This window comes from Salvelinus alpinus, chromosome 8, assembly GCF_045679555.1.
Source record: "Salvelinus alpinus chromosome 8, SLU_Salpinus.1, whole genome shotgun sequence".
Classification (NCBI taxonomy): domain Eukaryota; kingdom Metazoa; phylum Chordata; class Actinopteri; order Salmoniformes; family Salmonidae; genus Salvelinus; species Salvelinus alpinus.
In genome coordinates, this window is record NC_092093.1 from 86892700 (window position 1) to 86912860 (window position 20161).

Below are 20161 nucleotides of genomic sequence, written 5' to 3' on the forward strand. Positions count from 1 at the left end.
CGAGCTGTCACAATGTTAATATTATTATTAATGAATTCATTTTGTGTCTGTTACATTGACGGAGATCTATTAAACTGCCCCGGATTTACCTAGGCTATGGCCCGTCACGTGACCAGACGTAACCGTTAAAGGAGGGGAGCCCTGCTCAAATTGAACGGTAATCTGCTCTGCACTGTCATGTTGTCAACAATGCTACGTTTTTATCAAAACCAATAACTGTTGCATGTGAAAACACCGAATCCTACTCATTACTCCATGCGCGTCACTTTTGCCGTCGGACAGAAATGAGCACCAGGCTCAAGCCCAAGAGGCAGCCGGTTCCAAATAGATTGCAATCAACGCCAACCTGGTTCACCCGGTTGTAGCCACTATGATTGCATAAAGTCATGTGAGAATCACACTTTTCCTACGCGGAAAGGCACTTCAACCAGTCGCAGTGGGCGGGACTCCATGTTGAGCAAGCGATAGTACACTAGCGGGCTACTTCCCGGTCTAGGAATTTGAGTAAAATGCCTAAAAAGATTATAAGGTTGACTGTCCGCGATGTCAGATTTCCAACGTCTTTGGAGCAACATGGTTCAGACGCAATGGTACGTACATCAATGCAATGAATGCTTTCTTTCATAAGTTGCAGACAAAAGTTATTTCTGCAGCACTTGCTTTATTCATGTCACATCTTCGCCAACATATGGTAGGCCTAAGGATCATATAGGAAAATATAAATGTGGCTTCTTTCAGCACACCGACCCGGACTACTCTGTCGCCTATGTTGTCATCGAAACTGATCAAGGAATGCAAGGATATGGGTTGACTTTTACTGTGGGGAGAGGCACAGAAATTGGTAAGATTCTTGATCCAACCTTCACCATTTCAATGTGTTATAGTTTGGTGGGCTTTGTTTAGTAGTCTAAATACATGTTATCCACAGCTACATCTTGTGGTAATGTGTAAACACTACACAGTCTGGCTTTGTATGCATAGGTGCTCCCAGATCTCTAAATGATTATGCATTACATGCTAGTTGTCCCAATGTGAACCGATCTGCCTGTCTGAGGATAATACTGTGTACTGTTTTCAAATGAGTAACTTTTGTCCCTTTAAACTGTGCAGTTGTGTGCGCTGTGGAAGCCCTGTCAGCCCTAGTTGTGGGGAAATCTCTAGAGGAGATTGTGAGTGACTTCCGTGGATTTTACCGTCTCCTCACCAGCGATGGACAGATGCGATGGGTGAGTGTACACAGCCACTCCAACACAAACTACCCTAATCAATCCAAACTGATTAACTAACCTTCACTGAAATATGTGTGTAATCAGCTTTTTTCCCCCGGTCTTGTGCCAGATTGGACCAGAGAAAGGAGTCATTCAGTTGGCCACTGCGGCGGTCTTGAATGCAGTATGGGACCTCTGGGCACGGTCCGAGGGCAAGGTGAGACATTGGAACCCTGTCCCCTATATAGTGTGCTAGTTTTGACCATGGCCCACATTGCCTCCTCAGCAATCGTTGCGGTCTGAACCTTGTAACTGATTTTATTTATTTTTCAAATGAATTGAAAGCAGTAACCCCTCAATGTACTCTGAACATATCATAGGACCAAGAAAATGTACTCAAATTATGTTTTTTCTTTACATTTTTTGTTGATTTTTGGATCTGAGGTTTATCAGACAGCGACGCTATGGATGTTAGTGGACCAGGCATGCCAAGCAATATAGCAAGACATTTCATATCGAGTCGAGATACTGCTAAAATGACTGTTCTCCTTTTTGTCAACAGCCACTGTGGAAGCTGCTTGTTGACATGGTAAGTTGCTGATATGGAGAGCTTTTTAACTTGATTAAAACATCAAACTTAAAGAAGTTTATTTTTGACAATCAAATCTGTATTTTGGATGTAAATGGAATGTTCTAGAAATGTCAAGACAGAAACTTACCCAAACCAGTGCTTGACATCCTCGTTCTGTAGTATGTGGGCTCGAACAAAAGCTCCAAATGGGTCTTTATAGAAACAGAAAAGCTCTGTATAGTGATGCAGGTCTTTAGATGTGTACAAATGAAATTGTCGTGCTGAACTTTATTCGCAACGTCATATTCCATTTTGTGCGACGTTGGAAAACGTTGCGGATAAAGTTTGGAATGACACAATGTAATGTGTACATCTTGGAATGTGCTTTAATCAGACACGTTTTAGGATGAGGTAGTGTATGTACATGTGCCTGTACATGCTTGTGTTCTTCCCTCAGGACCCCAGCAAGCTCATCTCATGCATCGACTTCAGATATATCACTGATGCCCTTACTGAACAAGAGGCCCTTGGTATGTCTTGCTGAACACTGTCCATAATATGTTCCTCTATTGCCTGAAATGGCCATCTGCACTCTGTTTTAACAGGTTCACAAAGTAGTCTACAAAAACCATTACCTATTATCTTTGATCTGTGTGTTCGCTCTCTCTCTCTCGCGCTCTCTCAGATATACTTGTGAAAGCTCAGACGGGGAAGCAGCAGAGAGGTAAGCACACTTAAAGGGCCTGAGACGTTAATGGGTTTGATAAGTGGAGTTTAGTGGCTGTAAATGCTCCTCCATGAACACATAGACATATGAAGTGCCCTACGATCTCATAATATACTCAGTACTGCAACTATAAAAATGTATCTTCCTCTATTGGAATATGAATTTTATTAATGAAGTGTATTGATATGACTGTGTGACCTCTCAGTGGACCAGATGCTGAAGGAGGGTTATCCTGCCTATACCACCTCCTGTGCCTGGCTAGGATACTCCGACCAGCTGCTGAAACAGGTCTCCTCTCATACACATGCTGTGCAATGGACCGAGTACCAAATGGCACCTTATTCCCTATGTAGGGCACTACGTTTTACCAGGCCCCATAGGGAAACAGTATATACAGTGTGGTCCTAAATTATTGACACCCTTAATAAAGATGAGCAATAATTACTGTATGAAATAATTAAAATGCTGAGCTATATTGAATGCAAAAAAAGTGGCTTGTTTTCTATACTAATACAATTTCTCAAAGAGTTTAACAAGTGATACTTTTTTGTTCTCAAAAAGATAGGGGTCAAAATTGACACCCCTGAAGACTTATGAATAAAGGAGTCGAAAGTTTAATATTTGGTCCCATAGTCCTAGCATGCAATGACTACATCAAGCATATGCAATTTGTTATTGGTAATGGTGAGAGGTTAGCATGTCTTGGGGGTATGGGTGTCAATCATTTCGGACCCCACTGTATGTCATTCTGTATCTCGATCTTCCTATAGCTGTGCACCGATGCACTAAATGATGGATGGACCAAGTTCAAAGTGAAGGTGGGGGCTGACCTAGAGGATGACATTCGCCGGTGCAGTCTCATACGGCAGATGATTGGACCCCACAACACACTGGTAAATCTATGATGCCTTTGGATTCAGTAAACCTCATGCACAGGATTGGATCAATTCATTCTGCAGCCAATTGTCTTCTCTGTTTCAGATGATTGATGCTAACCAAAGGTGGGACGTAGGCGAGGCCATAACCTGGGTGACCAGGCTGGCTGAGTACAAACCCCTGTGGATCGAAGAGCCCACCTCCCCTGACGATATCCTGGGACATGCTACCATCTCCAAGGTGATGAGGGAAGGATCTGAGGCCTGGTCTCAATTTCTTTGATTCCTCGCATCCTATTTCCTCGCCTCCTTTTCAACTGTATTGGAGAAGGTCCCAGGTCCCTCCCCTTGGACCTTTTCTCCGATGTGTTTTGAGGAGTCAAGGAGATGGGATGTGAGAAATTGCGGCAGCACAAATTGAGAAACAGTCATGGATTCAGAATACAAAGTAATTCTCCAAGCCTTGATGCTTGTTTCTGCTTAAGTTTCACATTTCTGTTCTGCCATTGCAGGCCTTGGCTCCGCTTGGCATTGGAGTGGCCACAGGAGAACAGGTTAGGACTCACTGTGTCAATGTTACTGACTCATTGTGTTCAGTGTTTCACACTAGCGCTATCAGTATTTAGTCAGTTTAACTGATATGTAATGAATGTTGTTCTTGTGGCCCCTCCAGTGCCATAATCGAGTGATGTTCAAGCAGTTCCTCCAGGCGTCAGCGTTGCAGTTTGTCCAGATTGACAGCTGTAGACTGGGCAGTGTCAACGAGAACCTAGCCGTGCTGCTCATGGCCCACAAGTTCAAGGGTAAGACATCAGCGGTCATATTCATAAAGCATCTCAGAATAGGAGGGCTAATCTAGGATTAGTTTTGCCTTGTAGATAAGATTGTATGGACGGGAGGGCGACTTGATCCTAGATCAGCAGATGCTTGATGAGTATGAGCCCAGCTGTGCGTGTCTCTGTGCCCGTGCTGCGTGTTTATCCTTTAATCTATTTCCCCAGTGCCTGTGTGTCCTCATGCTGGAGGTGTTGGACTGTGTGAGCTGGTTCAGCACCTGATTCTCTTTGACTACATCTCTGTGTCTGCCAGTCTTGACAACCGGTGAGTGAACATGGACATCCCAGCCCGTCATTCTAAACCATTCAAGCTACAATGACATAATATAGAATATAACAATGACCCCATAATTATTTCATTTGGTTATAACTGTGTAGTTATTTGAGCTGTGGTCAGGGGCTGAAATAAAATATTTTCTCTTTCTCAGGATGTGTGAATTTGTGGACCACCTCCATCAGCACTTCAAAAGCCCTGTTGTGATTCAGAACGCCCACTACATGCCTCCCAAGGTATGGTTTAATCAAAATGATCTGGTGTTGTGGTCATTCATTTAAGTGCTGTGGATCTTTAAGTCTTGCCCATGGTTTCTGTTGGTCATTGTTCCATCAGGATCCAGGCTACTCCTGTGAGATGTTGGAGTCGTCAGTGCAGACACACCAGTACCCTCAGGGGCAAGTGTGGAAGAAGCTCCAGTGACGAGTACGGCGTCGTGGAGGAAGCCGGGCAGTTAAAGTAGATTTTTCAACTAAGCACAAAGTTGCCAGACGATGACGCTCTTAAGTAACCATTGAAAAATTCCTGTATTTGGTTATCATTGCACAAGATGAAATGATTTCACTTTTGTATGTTTCTAAAAGGGATGTTTGTGCCAATCAAGCTTTAACTAAGTAAATGTATACATTCTTTATTTACCAAATTCCTGTGATACAAACCATAAAATACACAATTGATTCTAAAAAGGCAACAGGTAGACACTGTACTGTACAAGAATATTTAAATCAAAAGGAAAACCGCCACCCAGATATTACACTGAACAAAAATATAAACACAACATTTAAAGTGTTGGTTTCATGAGCTGAAATAAAATATCCAGAAATGTCCCATATGCACACACAGCTTTTTTGTTTTGTGCACTAATTTGTTTACATCCCTTTTACTGAGCATTTCTCCTTTGCCAAGATAAGCCATCCACGTGACAGGTGTGGCATATCAAGAAGTTGATTAAACAGCATGATCATTACACAGGTGCAGCTTGTGCTGTGGACAAACGACCACTAAAATGTGCAGTTGTCAAAATGCCACAGATGTCAAGTTGAGGGAGCATGCAATTGGCATCTCCAAGGTGGTGAGGGAAGGATCTGAGGCCTGGTCTCTTAATTTCTTTGTGATTCCTCACATCCTATTTCCACCAGAGCTGTTGCCAGAGAATTGAATGTACATTTCTCTACCATAAGCAACTTCTGTCATTTTAGAGAATTTGTTAGTACATCCAACCGGCCGCAGACCACGTGTAACCACTCCAGCCCAGGATCTCCATATCTGTCTTCTTCACCTGCGGGCTCGTCTGAGACCAGCCACTTGGACAGATGATGAAACTGTTTGCACAAACTGTCAAATCGTCTCAGGGAAGCATATCTGCTTCCTCTGACCGGACTGCAGTTCGTCGTCGCAGCAGTTTCAACTGTACCAGGCGGATGGCATATGGTGTTGTGTGGGCAAGCGGTTTGCTGTCAACGTTGTGAACAGTGACCCATGATGGTGGGGTTATGGTATGGGCAGGCATAAGCTACAATAAATTAATAATTGCATTTTAATTGATGGCAATTTTAATGCACAGAGAGATTCAATGACGAGATCCGGAGGCTCATTGTCGGGTCATTCATCCGCCGCCATTCATGTTTCAGCATGATGATGCGTAGCCCCATGTCGCAAGGATCTGTACACAATTCCAGGAAGCTGTAATGTCCCAGTTCTTCCATGGCCTGCATACTCGGACATGTCTCCCATTGAGCATGTTTGGGATGGTCTGGATCGACATGTCAACGGTGTTCCAGTTCCCGCCAATATCCAGCAACTTCGCACAGCCGTTAAAGCGTGGGACAACATTCCACAGGCCACAATCAACAGCCTGATCAACTCTATGCGAAGGTGTCGTGCTGCACGAGGCAAATGAAGGGTGGTCACACCAGATACTGACTGGTTCTGATCTATGCCCCTATTTTTTTAAGGTATCTGTGACCAACAGATGCATATCTGTATTCACAATCATGTGAAATCCATAGATTAGGGCCTAATGAATTTATTTCAATTGACATTTCCTTACATGAGCTATACTTAAGTAAAATCTTTGAAAATGTTGCATGTTGTGTTTTATTTTTGTTCATTGTAGTTAATTGAAGCCCGTTTAAACTGCCATCTACATTTCGATGATATGTTGGGGATTGTAGTCAACGATCTTCGTCTTCTGCACGGAAGTCATCTATTTTCTCCACCATCCGAATGAGCTTCAGCTTGGGGAAGGGCCGAATCTCTCTGGAGCTGTAAGGGAAGAGTCATCACGTTTGGGCCGCGGCCAGACACTTTGTGTCAGAAATGTATGGATTGAGCCAATGATTTTGCAATGGGAGTCATCCATTGACGGATAATGGACGACCGTCTGTCAAACGCACAATAAGTAGGCCTTTGTGCGTTTGATGGACAAATACAGAAGGATGAATGTGTATTTGTTTTCATGCGTCTGTGTGGCCATAGCTTTACACACCTTTCACTGCAGTGTGTATATCTCAGTTGTGTCTGTCATGAACCTACTTTCACCAGGCTGGAGGGAGAAAGGCAGGAATGAAATACCTTATTTTACTACCCTGCTTTTATTATAGACCGGTCATTACACTTAAAAGATCATCCGTTGAGTCGAAGCGAATAGGGAATTTAAGCTGGTGTCTGCCCCACCTCAAGTCCTGTGATATGGGAGATCATGTAGGTGAGGATGGCATAGCTGGCGATGTTGAAGGGCACTCCCAGGCCCATGTCCCCCGAGCACTGGTACAGCTGGCACGGCAGCCTCCCGTCAAATACGTACAACTGACACAGGGCATGGCAGGGGGGCAGCGACATATGGTCTGGGAACAACACAGGCACAGGTGTGTGAGCAATACAAACCAACATTGACTGTTAAGTGTATACACAGTGAAGTCATAAGACTGTCAGATGCCTTTTGAGGTTCCACGCACACATGATGATTCTTCTGGATTGGTCTTGATTGTGTCAACTTTCTGTAGTTGGTCCACACCTTGTCCTGTGTAATCTATAAGGGAAGTATTATCCATGAAAATGAAGCACTAGTTACATTTTTTTAAATGAAACACTCATAATCCTACAATACCATGTCAGGGTGTGGCGTACCTGCGTGCATATTTCTGTATTCCGCACCATAGTGCCTCCACTGGAAACTACACTAGTTCCAGGTCTCCCTCATCCCGGTCTCTGAACCCCATCTTGTCCAAGAAGTGTCGGGACCCGTTTGCATCCCAAATATTCACCCCTTTCTCTGAGAGCTCCTTGGCATTTGTTGAGCCCTACAGCATACACACAGAACCAAGACCTGTCAACTTCTCATACCATGTATGGTATGGAGCACCACCTACTGGATGTGGTATGCAAGTGTGTAGGCAGACCTACAATTCAATGCATTTTAGCTAACACACAAGTGTGGATTATTTCAGAGGATATGGTTTCATTCTTACTTTGATAAACCAAAGTAGTTTTTCGAGAATTCCTTTCCAGAAAAAACCTTTTCGTTGTCAACAAAGGAAACTGATCTGGAATGTTAAACAATGATAAACATTTGCAAGTCGCCTCGCTTTGAGTCCTTAGAAAACTATGCAGTATTTTGTTTTGTTATGTATTATTTCTTAGATTGTTAGCCCAGAAAATCTTTAGTGTTATTACATACAGCCGGGAAGAACTATTGGCTATAAGAGCGACGTCAACTTACTAACATTACGACCAGGAATACGACTTTCCCGAAGCAGATCCTTTCTTTGGACCACCAACCAGGACATTGGATCTAATCCCAGAGGCCGACCCAAAACAATGTTGCCGCAGAAGAGGTAGACGGAGCGGCCTCCTGGTCAGACTTCGAAGGCGTACGCACCGCTTCCGAGTATATTACTCGCCAATGTCCAGTCTCTAGACAACAAGGTAGACGAAATTAGGGCAAGGGTTGCCTTCCAGAAAGACATCAGAGATTGTAACATTCTCTGTTTCACGGAAACATGGCTCTATCGGGATATGTTGTCGGAGTCGGTACAGCCACCGGGTTTCTTCATGCGTCGCGCCGACAGAAATAAACATCTCTCTCGGGAAGAAGAAGGACAGGGGTGTATGCTTCATGATTAACAACTCATGGTGTAATAACATCATACAGGAACTCAAGTCCTTTTGTTCACCTGACCTAGAATTCCTTACAATCAAATACCGACCATATTAAGAGAATTCTCGTCGGTTATTGTCACAGCCGTGCATATCCCCCCTCAAGCAGACACCACGACGGCCCTCAAGGAGCTTCACTGGACTCTATGTAAACTGGAAACCATATATCCTGAGGCAGCATTTATTGTAGCTGGGGATTTTAACAAAGCCAATTTGAGAACAAGGCTTCTTATATTCTACCAGCACATTGATTGTTGCGTGGGCAATACACTGGGTGCGTGCTCAGCCCCCTCCTGTACTCCCTGTTCACCTATGACTGCGTGGCCATGCACGCCTCCAACTCAATCATCAAGTTTGCAGACGACACAACAGTAGTGGGCTTGATTACCAACAACGGCGAGACAGCCTACAGGGAGGAGGTGAGGGCACTCTGAGTGTAGTGTCAGGAAAACAACCTCTCACTCAACGTCAACAAAACAAACGTGATGATCGTGGAGTTCAGGAAACAGCAGAGGGAACACCCCCCTATCCACATCGACAGGACAGCAGTAGAGAAAGTGGAAAGTTTTAATTTCCTCGGGGTACACATCACAGACAAACTGAAATTGTCCACCCACACAGACAGTGTGGTGAAGAAGGCAGCGCCTCTTCAACCTCAGGAGGCTGAAGAAATTTGGCTTGTCAACTAAAACACTCACAAACTCACAATGCATCACCGGGGGGAAACTACCTGCCCTCCAGGACACCTACAGCACCCGATGTCACAGGAAGGCCAAACAGATCAAGGACAACAACCACCCGATCCACTGCCTGTTCACCCCGCTACCATCCAGAAGGCGAGGTCAGTACAGGTGCATCAAAGCAGGGACCGAGAGACTGAAAAACTGTTTCTATCTCAAGGCCATCAGACGGTTAAACAGCCATCACTAACACAGAGAGGCTGCTGCCTACATACACTCGAATCATTGGCCACTTTAATAAATGGATCACTAGTCACTTTAAATAATGCCACTTTAATAATGTTTACATATCTTACATTACTCATCTCATATGAGTACAGTATATACTGTATTTTATACCATCTATTGCATCTTGCCTATGCCGCTCTGTCATTGCCCATTCATATCTTTATATGTACATATTCTTATTCCGTCCCTTTAGATTTGTGTGTAATAGGTAGTTGTTGTGGAATTCTTAGATTACTTGTTAGATATTACTGCACGGTCGGAACTAGAAGCACAAGCACTTCGCAACACTCGCATTAACATGCTAACCATGTTAGCATCTGCTAACCATGTATGTAACCAATACAAATGTATTTGATTTGAAATAGTTATCTAGTCATTTGAACAGTCAGGAGGTAGTGCTTTGTTGTTGCATGCAATTCCCACCATGTCAAAATATTACATTGGTTTCAGTCGTGCGTTTCAAACTTGAAACACATACGCACAACTTCCAGCACACACAGAAAAGTAACTTCATCGATTTACCCCGGAGACTGTATCTCGATTGTGAGCCAAAAAACAGAGATGACCCCCGTTCCTGTTCGGTCTCCCTTTCGGTTGCCGTGTTGCAGAATGTATTCACATTGATTCAGATACCCGCGTTCATCACAGAAGAGAGACAACGACGTGTTTCCGAGATGCTTCGTTATTACAAGATGCTGCTGTATGTATGTCAGAAGTAGCAGGCATTTTGTGGGTTAGCTAGCTAACAAAAATACAGAAATAATTAATATAGTGTCAGCTTCTGCGTTAACGTCTCTTTCAATTTTCGGGTTTAATTTGGTAGCCGTCGAAGACACGCCTACATAAAGTTATGTCCAATCAAAAAAAGATGGAGGCAAAAACATTTCCTGGTCTAAAATTTGACCAATGTGAGATTGTGAGAAAAGCACACACTTTAATCCCTGCTTTTCTAATTCCGGAGAAGTGCATCTACTGCAAAATCATTTTTTACAATTCAAGTGCGATTTGCTAGAGGAACATGCCCTTAAAGTGATCCCCACCCTTGTGTCGGTAAAAAGCTGAGGGATGGGGCTGGAGAAATGTAACCACTCTCAAATTCATAGACAGAGCAATGGATGCAAGGACACACCATCCATTATATCAAAGGGCTCTATTCAATCTGTACAGCTGAAGCATTATAGAAGCGTTACACATTCCGAGATAGAAATGTAAAGGTAATTTTCGATTTACCTGACATATGCAGCGTTTACCGTGAATGCAGGCTACGCTAAAGCAGGAACATTGCCTTTAAATATCAATCATGTTGTAAAGCTCAACTTCCGCGATGCGGAATGAATAGAACCCACAATTATAGACTGCATAGGCTATATAGTGTTTGTTTCCAAACATTGCACTAACTCTCTTGCACTGACTCTATGCACACACACTGGACTTTACACACACTCACACATTCTTACACTTACCCCCCACCCCCACACACACCTTACATACGCCCACACACACACATAACATGCACACACACACACCACTTATGCTGCTTCTACTGTCTATTATCTATCCTGTTGCCTAGTCACTTTACCTCTACCTATATGTACAGTACATACAGCAGCTACCTCAATTACCTCGTATCCCTGCACGGCGTGGTACTGGTACTCCCTGTACTCTGTGCTTGTCTACTTCCTGTATACAGCCATGTTATTTTTACTCTATATTTTTACTCATTATTCACTGTGTATTTATTCCTCGTGTCACTATTTCTATTTTTTATTAGATTCTTCTCACTATTTCCTATGTTATCTAACTCTGCATTGATGGAAGAGGACCCGTAAGTAAGCATTTCACTGTTAGTCTACACCTGTTGTCCATGAAGCACGTGACAAATACAGTTTGATATGGGTTCTGATGTGGTTTGACAGTTGTACTAAGCTCATGAGGCATTTATAACATACAGTATATTCTTCGAGAATCAATGGGTAAATATAATTTACTTATAAATCCAAAAATGGATGTAGCATAATTCAAATACAAAAATTCAACAAAGTCAACAGAAGGTGGATAAAGTAAAATAACCCCACCCCCCAACCACCACACACACCATACACTATTATACAGAATTTAAAAGAGTAGAAATTATACCAGTTGACCATTATTGTGAGAAACTAGAATCACACACGCATTACTTCACTTGACACACTAACAGAGATAAACAGATTCATCGCTCATCTGATTTCATCTTCAAGACATAATCACCGTCATTATCACAGTTAATAATTCACACACACAAAGACACAGGAACACACACCTCACTGAGATAACATTGTCAGAGACACCTCTGATGGGCAGATCTTTATATCAGGGTTGGTGGCATTACTACTGGGTCCAACCATACAGTATGGGTACATCCTCTCTTTAAATGTGATGTCTTTGTAAGTGTAGATGTGAGTCATATATTTGGAGTCGTAGAAAGATACCCCCCCACTGTCATAGTCCAGCTGCACTTTGATCCTCTGGGGTCTCCTCTGCAGAGGGAGGATCCCGCCTACTCCTGCTATGTACTTGCTGTTCCTCAACCAAATAGCCCAGATTCCACATTCTGGTGATACAGTCAGATATTGCTGCAGCATGGGTTTGAATTCGGTCTATGCTATTTCAGAACACTCCCTTACATCTTTACCTTTCTATCCTATCCATATAAATATGTACGGTGTAGAACCCGCCCAACTCCTTCAAAATAAACTATCAATAATGTATTATGAAAGTACTTACCAAATTAATAGATTTATTGTATTGTGCCGTACTCACTGTGTTTGATGATCCCTTGCATCTTCTCCCAGATTCTGAACTGCAGGTTGCCCAGGTGTTTGGCTACATTTATCAGTGCTCCTGAGAGCAGCTTTGGATTGGGCAGTGTGCACTGGGTCCTAGGGAAACATTCAGGAGTCAGTGATGCTTTGGGGTTGGGTTCAGAACCAGAGAGAAGAGAGAGGAGGCATAATCACTTACTTTTCTATCATGGCCTTGTAGTTCTGCAGATGAATACAAGGACAGCATACTTATCAATATTATCAACGATGTAATTCATATATTTTTCCTGTGTGGAATGTATTTAGAATCTATGTAAAAACATATTACATGATATGTCTGAAAGAGAGCAGTTCTTACCTGCACCAATGAGATGTCTTCAGTTCGCAGCTCCTCTATGTCTCTGATCGTGTCTGAAAGTGATAATGTACCCCTGGTCATCTCTTCAATCTTCTTCATCATCTGAATCTTCTGCTGCTCTTCCTGTCGTAGAAACTGGTAAAGCTTCTCAAACTCCTCCTCAATCTGCCTCTCTGTGTTCTGGGCCTGGCTCTGAAAACAGTGAGAGGAATAGCTCTCACAAGTGAAGTCCATTGTTGCTGCAACCTTGTTTGACTTGTACTCACCTTAATGTGTTTAGTTGTTTGATCACAGACTTGTTGAATTTTCTTAAAGTCCTTCAGCTTCTCTTCAAGGGGCTTTAGGCCAGTCTGGAATGAGACTTCATCCTGTAATAGGACATAACCTCATTGAAAGAAACTCATTTTACTGGAGAGAGAGAGCAGTCTAACTGTGTTACTCAGCTGTAACCTTAAACTCTACTGAGTCATTCCACTAAAATAGTGCCTGTTGCATCCCTTTGATAATTTAAGTGGAAATTGTGAACCAATATTGAATTTTATAAGCCTGTTACAGATGTAGGATCTTCATTTGAGCCATTTTGCTTTAGAAGGAAAATAGGAAATGTCAATCATAATTAAATAGACATTTTTTGTAGGGGTTGATACATTTTCCATTAGGGCAAATCAAGTCTGAAATTTCAAAGTTGAAATGACAATCTTCAGAGGCCTTTTTAAAACTCAAATACACTACAAGTTTGCATTTTCTTTTGTGCAGGAAAATTCTCAGCATCAAAAGAGTGATCAAATTAATATCCTACATCTGTATATTAATTGAAGTGCCCTTTAATATAGACCCCATGGATTATTCAATAAATCAGATTTTTTATACGATTATAGACTTGCTAAAGTGCCAAAATGCAGCATTTTGACTTGTCCGTCCGTGCACACTTGACTTCAAGGAAGATTTTTACCCACTTAACCCCAAACTTTGCACCATAATTGTAAAGCCCTATTTATTTTGTTGCGTTGACAAAGTAATTTCTGAAGATTATTTTTAATTTTATGTGATTAGTGTATCATTTACGTCTGTCCCTCGTTTTAAAGTCAACCCTGTTATGTGAACTGAACTCTCGTTTTAATATGGTGAAACTATTCCTTTTGAAATATATTTCTTTTCAAAAGAAACAGACTTCTAATATTAAAATCATAGTGTAAAACCAGGTGAGCTGGTTCTATGCTTTTTGGCCATTTTCTGGTGTTTTGTGGAGGAAAACTGAGTAGGTCGAGCATAACGAGTCAACCCTGTTACTCATAGACAGACTAGAAACATTTTAACAATATCTATAATTTTTTAAAGCTTGCATTCAATTGCCACTCCCTGTTGCACACAACAAGCTTCCATTCCCCATTTCACAAGGGGATTTATGGCTGATTTCAGATGAAATCATCAACCCTGTTACGGTCAACCCTATACTTTATTTGGCACTTAATAGGCACTTACTATATTTTCTATTTTATTTAACCTCTTGAAATGTGTTCTTTATGACAGATTTATTTTTGACCAAGTTACACTTCTCAAAATCCACCAAATTCTTGGAACAACCTTACTAACTTCTTTATTGAGGGAAAATGTAAATGTAAACTGCAGAGACAGGGAATCAGTGACCCAGTGAAAGACACATTCTGTAAGATTTTCTGCAGTTCAATTAATGAATTAATTATATATCAATTGATGTAACTGCATCATCAATAATATATTTTTCATAAATGTATTTAATTACATAGGTTATTGTTAGATGATGGCTAATTAACTTGGCTCTTGGTGTCACCCGGCGAGAGTTTGTTACATTAAGAATATACCTTGCTGCAGTAGAGTTTTTTTTTTTTAAGTTCAAGTTCCAGAACTATAGCTGTCCTATGAACACATTAATCAAATTGTGAGTTCCTGCAGCTGCACAGAAGAGCTTGAATCTTTAACTATGTAGACTGCAGAGCTCCTTAGATTCTGATGCCAACATAAAGGACTTACCAGACTCGTCTCACCTCTCTTTTCAGTCATCTGTAAGAAGGACTCACACAAGTTCTTCAAAGCCAGGTTAGGTAATTCCATCGAAGATGTGCTCCTGCAAAGTGGACAGCCCCGAGACGGGGTCTTTTTCCAGGTCTTCTCCAGACATTCTTTACAGAAGCTGTGGCTACAGGACAGGATGAGAGGACACTTGAAGATTTCCCCACACACAGGACAAGAGAGATCATCCTCTAGGAGAGACGATCTGGAAGCCATTTTCTCAGATGGTGCCACTGACGGAGAGATCTTTATACGCTCCTTCCAAGCTGAAATTAAATGTTTTTAGTTTCACCTTTGAAATTAGCACTAAGATTTGACCCAGAATTACAAAATGTGGAAATGATCAATACAATGTGGTCATGGATATTGATTAATTTCATATGCCACTGGCTACCTTCAGTTAACTGGTCAGCAAGATTATTGTTTTTCATTCTACGTAGGATATCCAGTGTGACATCCACAGCCATATTCTCTCCATAGGTCCGCACCAGCGTATCCACCGTTTCCTCCTTCTTTGCATTCTGCAGTTGACTTGATGGGATGGAGGGACAGCTTTCAAACTTGTTCTGAATCATGTACCACTGAAATCTTTTCAGGTCATTTTCACCAAGCTCTTCCAGAATGTCCATCAGCAGCTTAGGGACAGGAATAGATGTTGTCATCGTAGAACACCAGATACAGTAACAGCACTACTGGCAGTATACTTTAACCTTTAGTTCTAACTTTGTCCTTAAGAATCCCGGTGTTGTGTTCGGGAGAGTGAAGGTCACAAACAGCCCTTTGGTAATTGAGTTTGGTGAAACACCTCCAGAAAGGTGAAATTACAGGAAAGCAGAACTTCTGTAAGACAGAAAAAAACATTGGTGTACTTGTGTACAGGGAAAGTTCCATTTCCTTTCAACACTTTCCATTGTTATGTAGTTTACAAACCATTAATAAACATCTATAGCTCGATGGTTTAAGACTATAGTTTTGCTACTTGCCAAATAGTTAGCTTGTATGTGGCTGTACTTTTACCAATGGCAGAATTATTACAGTGCAGTTATAGTACACGCTCTTCTCCGTAAAGATATCAAGTCAAACGTTTACCTACCTTACAGTCTCAGCTTCTGGAAAGTCACAGTTTTGAGTCAGAATAGGTCTATTTCATATTCGCTCTTTGTAAGTGTTCAGTATTTCACTATTTCTAACAGTTTAAATCCCAATGTAAATTAGAATCCTGGACTTAAGGCATGTGTGAAGCCTGGAGCGCTGAAGAGTTAAAACGCTGAACTGTACTTCACGTCAACAGTCGGGGTAGGGTTTACAGGAAATCAGGAGTCTGGTTATGCGCAGTAATGGTGTATTGTCGATAAGAATGAAAGACACATCACTGACTGTAATATGTCATATAAGAGCCATGTATTGTACAGACACGCTCTCATGCACCCCTCCCTGGCGTCTCCCTGTATCAGATTACAACAAGTGTAGACCTTACTTACAAGCCCTTAACCAACAGTGCAGTTCAAGAAGAGTTCAGAAAATATTTACCAAATAAACTAAAGTAAAAAATGATAAAAAGCAACACAATAGCCATATACAGGGGGTACCGAGTCAGTGTGCGGGGGTACAGGTTAGTTGAGGTAATTTGTACATGTAGGTAGGGGAGAAGTGAGCATGCATAGATAAATAGGGGGTTGTCAATGTAAATAGTCTGATGGCAATTTGATTAATTATTCAGCAGTCTTATGGCTTGGGGGTAGAAGCTCTTAAGGAGCCTTTTGGTCCTAGACTAGGTGTTCCAGCACCGTTTGCTGTGCGGTAGCAGAGAAAACAGTCTATGACTTGGGTGACTGGAGTCTATGACAATTTTATGGGCTTTCCTCTGACACCGCTTATTTTATAGGTCCTGGATGGCAGGAAGCTTGGCCCCAGTGATGTACCGAGCCATACGCACTACCCTCTGTAGCGCGTTACAGTCAGATGCCGAGCAGTTGCCATGCACTGCGGGTGATGCAACCGGTGAGGATACATCTGGGGACCCATGCCAAATATTTTCAGTCTCCTGAGGGGGAATAGGTTTTGTCGTGCCCTCTTCACGACTGTCTTGGTGGGGTTGGACCATGATAGTTTGTTGGTGATGTGGACAATAAGGAACTTGAAACTCTCATCCCGCTCCACTACAGCCCCGTCGATGTTAATGGGGGCTTGTTCGGCCTTTTCCTGTAGTCCACGATCAGCTCCTTTGTCTTGCTCACATTGAGGGCACCACACTGCCAGCTCTCTGACCTCCTCCCTATAGGCTCATTGTTGTCGGTGATCAGGCCTACCACTGTTGTGTCACAAACTTAATGATGGTGTTGGAGTCGTATTTGGCCACGCAGTCTTGGGTGAACAGGGAGTACAGGAGGGGACTAAGTACACACCCCTGAGGGGCCCCAGTGTTGAGGATCAGCGTGGCAGATGTGTTGTTGCCTACCCTTACCACCTGGGGGTGGCCTATCAGGAAGTCCAGGATCCAGTTGCAGAGGGAGGTGTTTAGTCCCAGGGTCCTTAGCTTAGTGATGAGATTTGTGGGCACTATGGTGTTGAACGCTGAGCTGTAGTCAATGAACAGCATTCTCACATAGGTGTTCCTTTTGTCCAGGTGGGAAAGGCAGTGTGGGGTGTGATTGAGATAGCGTCATTTGTGGAGCTGTTGGGGCGGTATGCGAATTGGAGTGGGTCTAGGGTATCCGGGAGGTTGCTGTTGATGTGTAACATGACCAGCCATTCAAAGCACTTCATGGCTACCGACATGAGTTCTACGGGGTGGTAATCATTTAAGCAGGTTACCTTCGCTTCCTTGGGCACAGGGACTATGGTGGTCTGCTTGAAACATGTAGGTATTACAGACTCGGTCAGGAAGAGTTTGAAAATGTCAGTGAAGACACTTGCCAGTTGGTCTGGGCATGCTTTGAGTACACGTCCTGGCAATCCGTCTAGCCCTGCGGCTTTGTGAATGTTGATGTGTTTAAAGGTCTTGCTCACATCGGCTACCGAGAGCGTTATCACACAGTCATCCAGAACAGCTGGTACTCTTGTGCATGCTTCAGTGTTGCTTGTCTCGAAGTGAGCATAAAAGGCATTTAACTTCTTTAATATTAGACATCGCGCATCAGCCGTTATTGACAAATAGATACACACCCCACCCCTCGTCTTACCAGACGTAGCTTCTCTGTTCTGCCGGTGCATCCCGCCAGCTCTATATTATCCGTGTCGTCGTTCAGCCACGACTCAGTGAAACATAAGATATTACAGTTTTTAATGTCCCGTTGGTAGGATAATCTTAATCGTAGGTCATCAATTTTCTTTTCCATTGATTGCACGTTAGCCAGTAGAACGGATGGCACTGGGAATTTACTCGCTCACCTACGTATACTCAGAAGGAAGCCCGACCTGCGCCCCCGTTTCCTCCGTCTTTTCTTCACGCAAATGACGGGATTTGGGCCTGTTCCCGGGAAAGCAGTATATCCTACTCGTTAAAGGAAAAAGCTTCTTCCAGTTCGAGGTGAGTAATTGCTGTTCGGATGTACAGAAGTTCTTTTCAACATTATGTACAAAATAAGTAAAAACATTTGTTACAAACAACGCAAAAAAACGAACAAAATAGCACAGTTGATTAGGAGCATGTAAAATGTCAGCCATCCTCTTCGGCGCCATATTATTATCATGTGCGTGTGTCTGTTCTCAAAGAGCTGCCGTTCAGTCTGTATGGCCAGCCTAAAATCAGAACTATATGTAGGATATTTTACTTACATTTGTGTACCTCTAGTTAGTATGATGTGTTACGTTACGTTATGTCACGTTACGAATAGTTTCGGAAACCCTGACCTAGGAGCAGGAGCACTACACTCTTAGAAAAAAGGGTTCTTCGGCTGTCACCATAGGAGAATCCTTTTTGGTTCCAGGTAAAACCTTATTGGATTCCATGTAGAAAGAACAGTGTTGGTTGGTGACATATGAGGGAGGATGATATATACCCATCACGAGGTTGCTACAACCTAGCCTATGAATGAAAGTTTACAATGTAGGTGGACACGTCGAGATAAATCTTTTAGTAATCAAGGTGACAGAAATTGACACATTCAATACCGCCTTGCACACTCTTGCCTGCATCTAGATGATTTAGGGTGTAATCATTAGTCCAACAGTTGCAAACAAGAGTTTCTATTGGACAAACTCAAGTATGTTAATCCCTGTTTCATTCCGTTTGCTTCCGGTTAAGAAACGTTTTTCAACAGAATCGGCGGAATGAATACACCCCTGATCACACGCAAACACAGTTCACTTTCATAGCAGCCACATAAAAACAGTATTAACATTTTGCTCATTGTGTAATTCCTTCTCACATCTACGCGTTCTCCTCTCACCTTTTCGCTTAACTTGTGGACTTCAGTGCACAACAAATCAGCTCTCTGACCAGGCAAAAAAACTTAAGCCAAACCTTCATATCATAACTGCTAACCGCTACACTCAGCCTACATCGTTGTCACCATATTAGCTAACGTCAACATAGCTACTAGAACTAACGCGTTAGTAAACCCGCTGCAATCATGCAGTACAGCAGTTTAGCAGTTACACTGGTGGTTTTACCTGGTGTTAAAAGCTTACATTGACTTGGAAGATTTCCAGTGTTGGATAGCCATATCCAGCTAGCTAACATAGCATCCCTCTCTGTTTGAGCCGGGTGTTTGAGTAGGCTAAACTAGCTAGCTGCATTCACTAGCTAAGTGAAAGTGAAAAAAACGAAATATAGTTCTCTCTCTCTCTCTCTCTTGCTTCTCATTAATTTTTAAAGAAATACATTTGTTCAAAACTGTTCAACTATTGTCTTTCTCTCTCTTTGAGTCAACTACACACCATGTTTTATGCACTGCAGTGCTAGGTAGCTGTAGCTTCTGCTTTCAATACTAGATTCATTCTCTGATCCTTTGATTGGTTGGACAATATGTCAGTTCATGTTGGAGAACGTCCTCTGAAAGTTGTCATAATTACTGTGTAAGTCTATGGAAGGGGGTGAGAACCATGATCCTCCTAGGTTTAGTATTGAAGTCATTGTAACCAGAGGAGGATGGAGACTAGCTTTCCTCTGGCTACACCATGGTGCTATATTACAGAGTGCTGTTGTGACTACTGTAGACCTTCATTGCAAAACAGTGTGCTTTAATCAATTGTTTGGTGACGTGAATATATTTAGTATAGTTTTATGTAAAAATGAGAACTTTTTAAATGTTTAACTATTTAAAATTTTTTAACAATTCACTGAGGATGGTCCTCCGCTTCCTCCTCTGACGAGCCTCCACTGATGTAGA

The 20161-nt window shown here is 42.4% G+C and overlaps 2 protein-coding genes and 1 pseudogene across 2 annotated transcripts; 1 reads left to right on the plus strand and 2 right to left on the minus strand.

Moving 5' to 3' along the window:
- The first annotated feature begins 187 nt into the window (after positions 1–187).
- enosf1 (enolase superfamily member 1) lies at positions 188–5331 on the plus strand. Its single transcript, XM_071415374.1, has 15 exons — positions 188–590; positions 739–841; positions 1111–1226; positions 1339–1425; positions 1771–1797; positions 2237–2309; positions 2465–2503; positions 2712–2794; positions 3277–3399; positions 3488–3622; positions 3894–3935; positions 4055–4184; positions 4383–4482; positions 4646–4727; positions 4828–5331. Exons 1-15 carry the CDS (start codon positions 510–512, stop codon positions 4912–4914), a joined length of 1308 nt encoding a protein of 435 aa, XP_071271475.1. The 5' UTR covers positions 188–509; the 3' UTR covers positions 4915–5331.
- On the minus strand, positions 5107–10345 carry LOC139582346 (thymidylate synthase-like; annotated as a pseudogene).
- LOC139583839 (zinc-binding protein A33-like) lies at positions 9789–15654 on the minus strand. Its single transcript, XM_071415375.1, has 5 exons — positions 15223–15654; positions 14790–15094; positions 13046–13147; positions 12780–12971; positions 9789–12538 (listed from the first exon to the last, which is right to left on the minus strand). Exons 1-5 carry the CDS (start codon positions 15488–15490, stop codon positions 12416–12418), a joined length of 990 nt encoding a protein of 329 aa, XP_071271476.1. The 5' UTR covers positions 15491–15654; the 3' UTR covers positions 9789–12415.
- Between the last annotated feature and the right edge of the window lie 4507 nt (positions 15655–20161).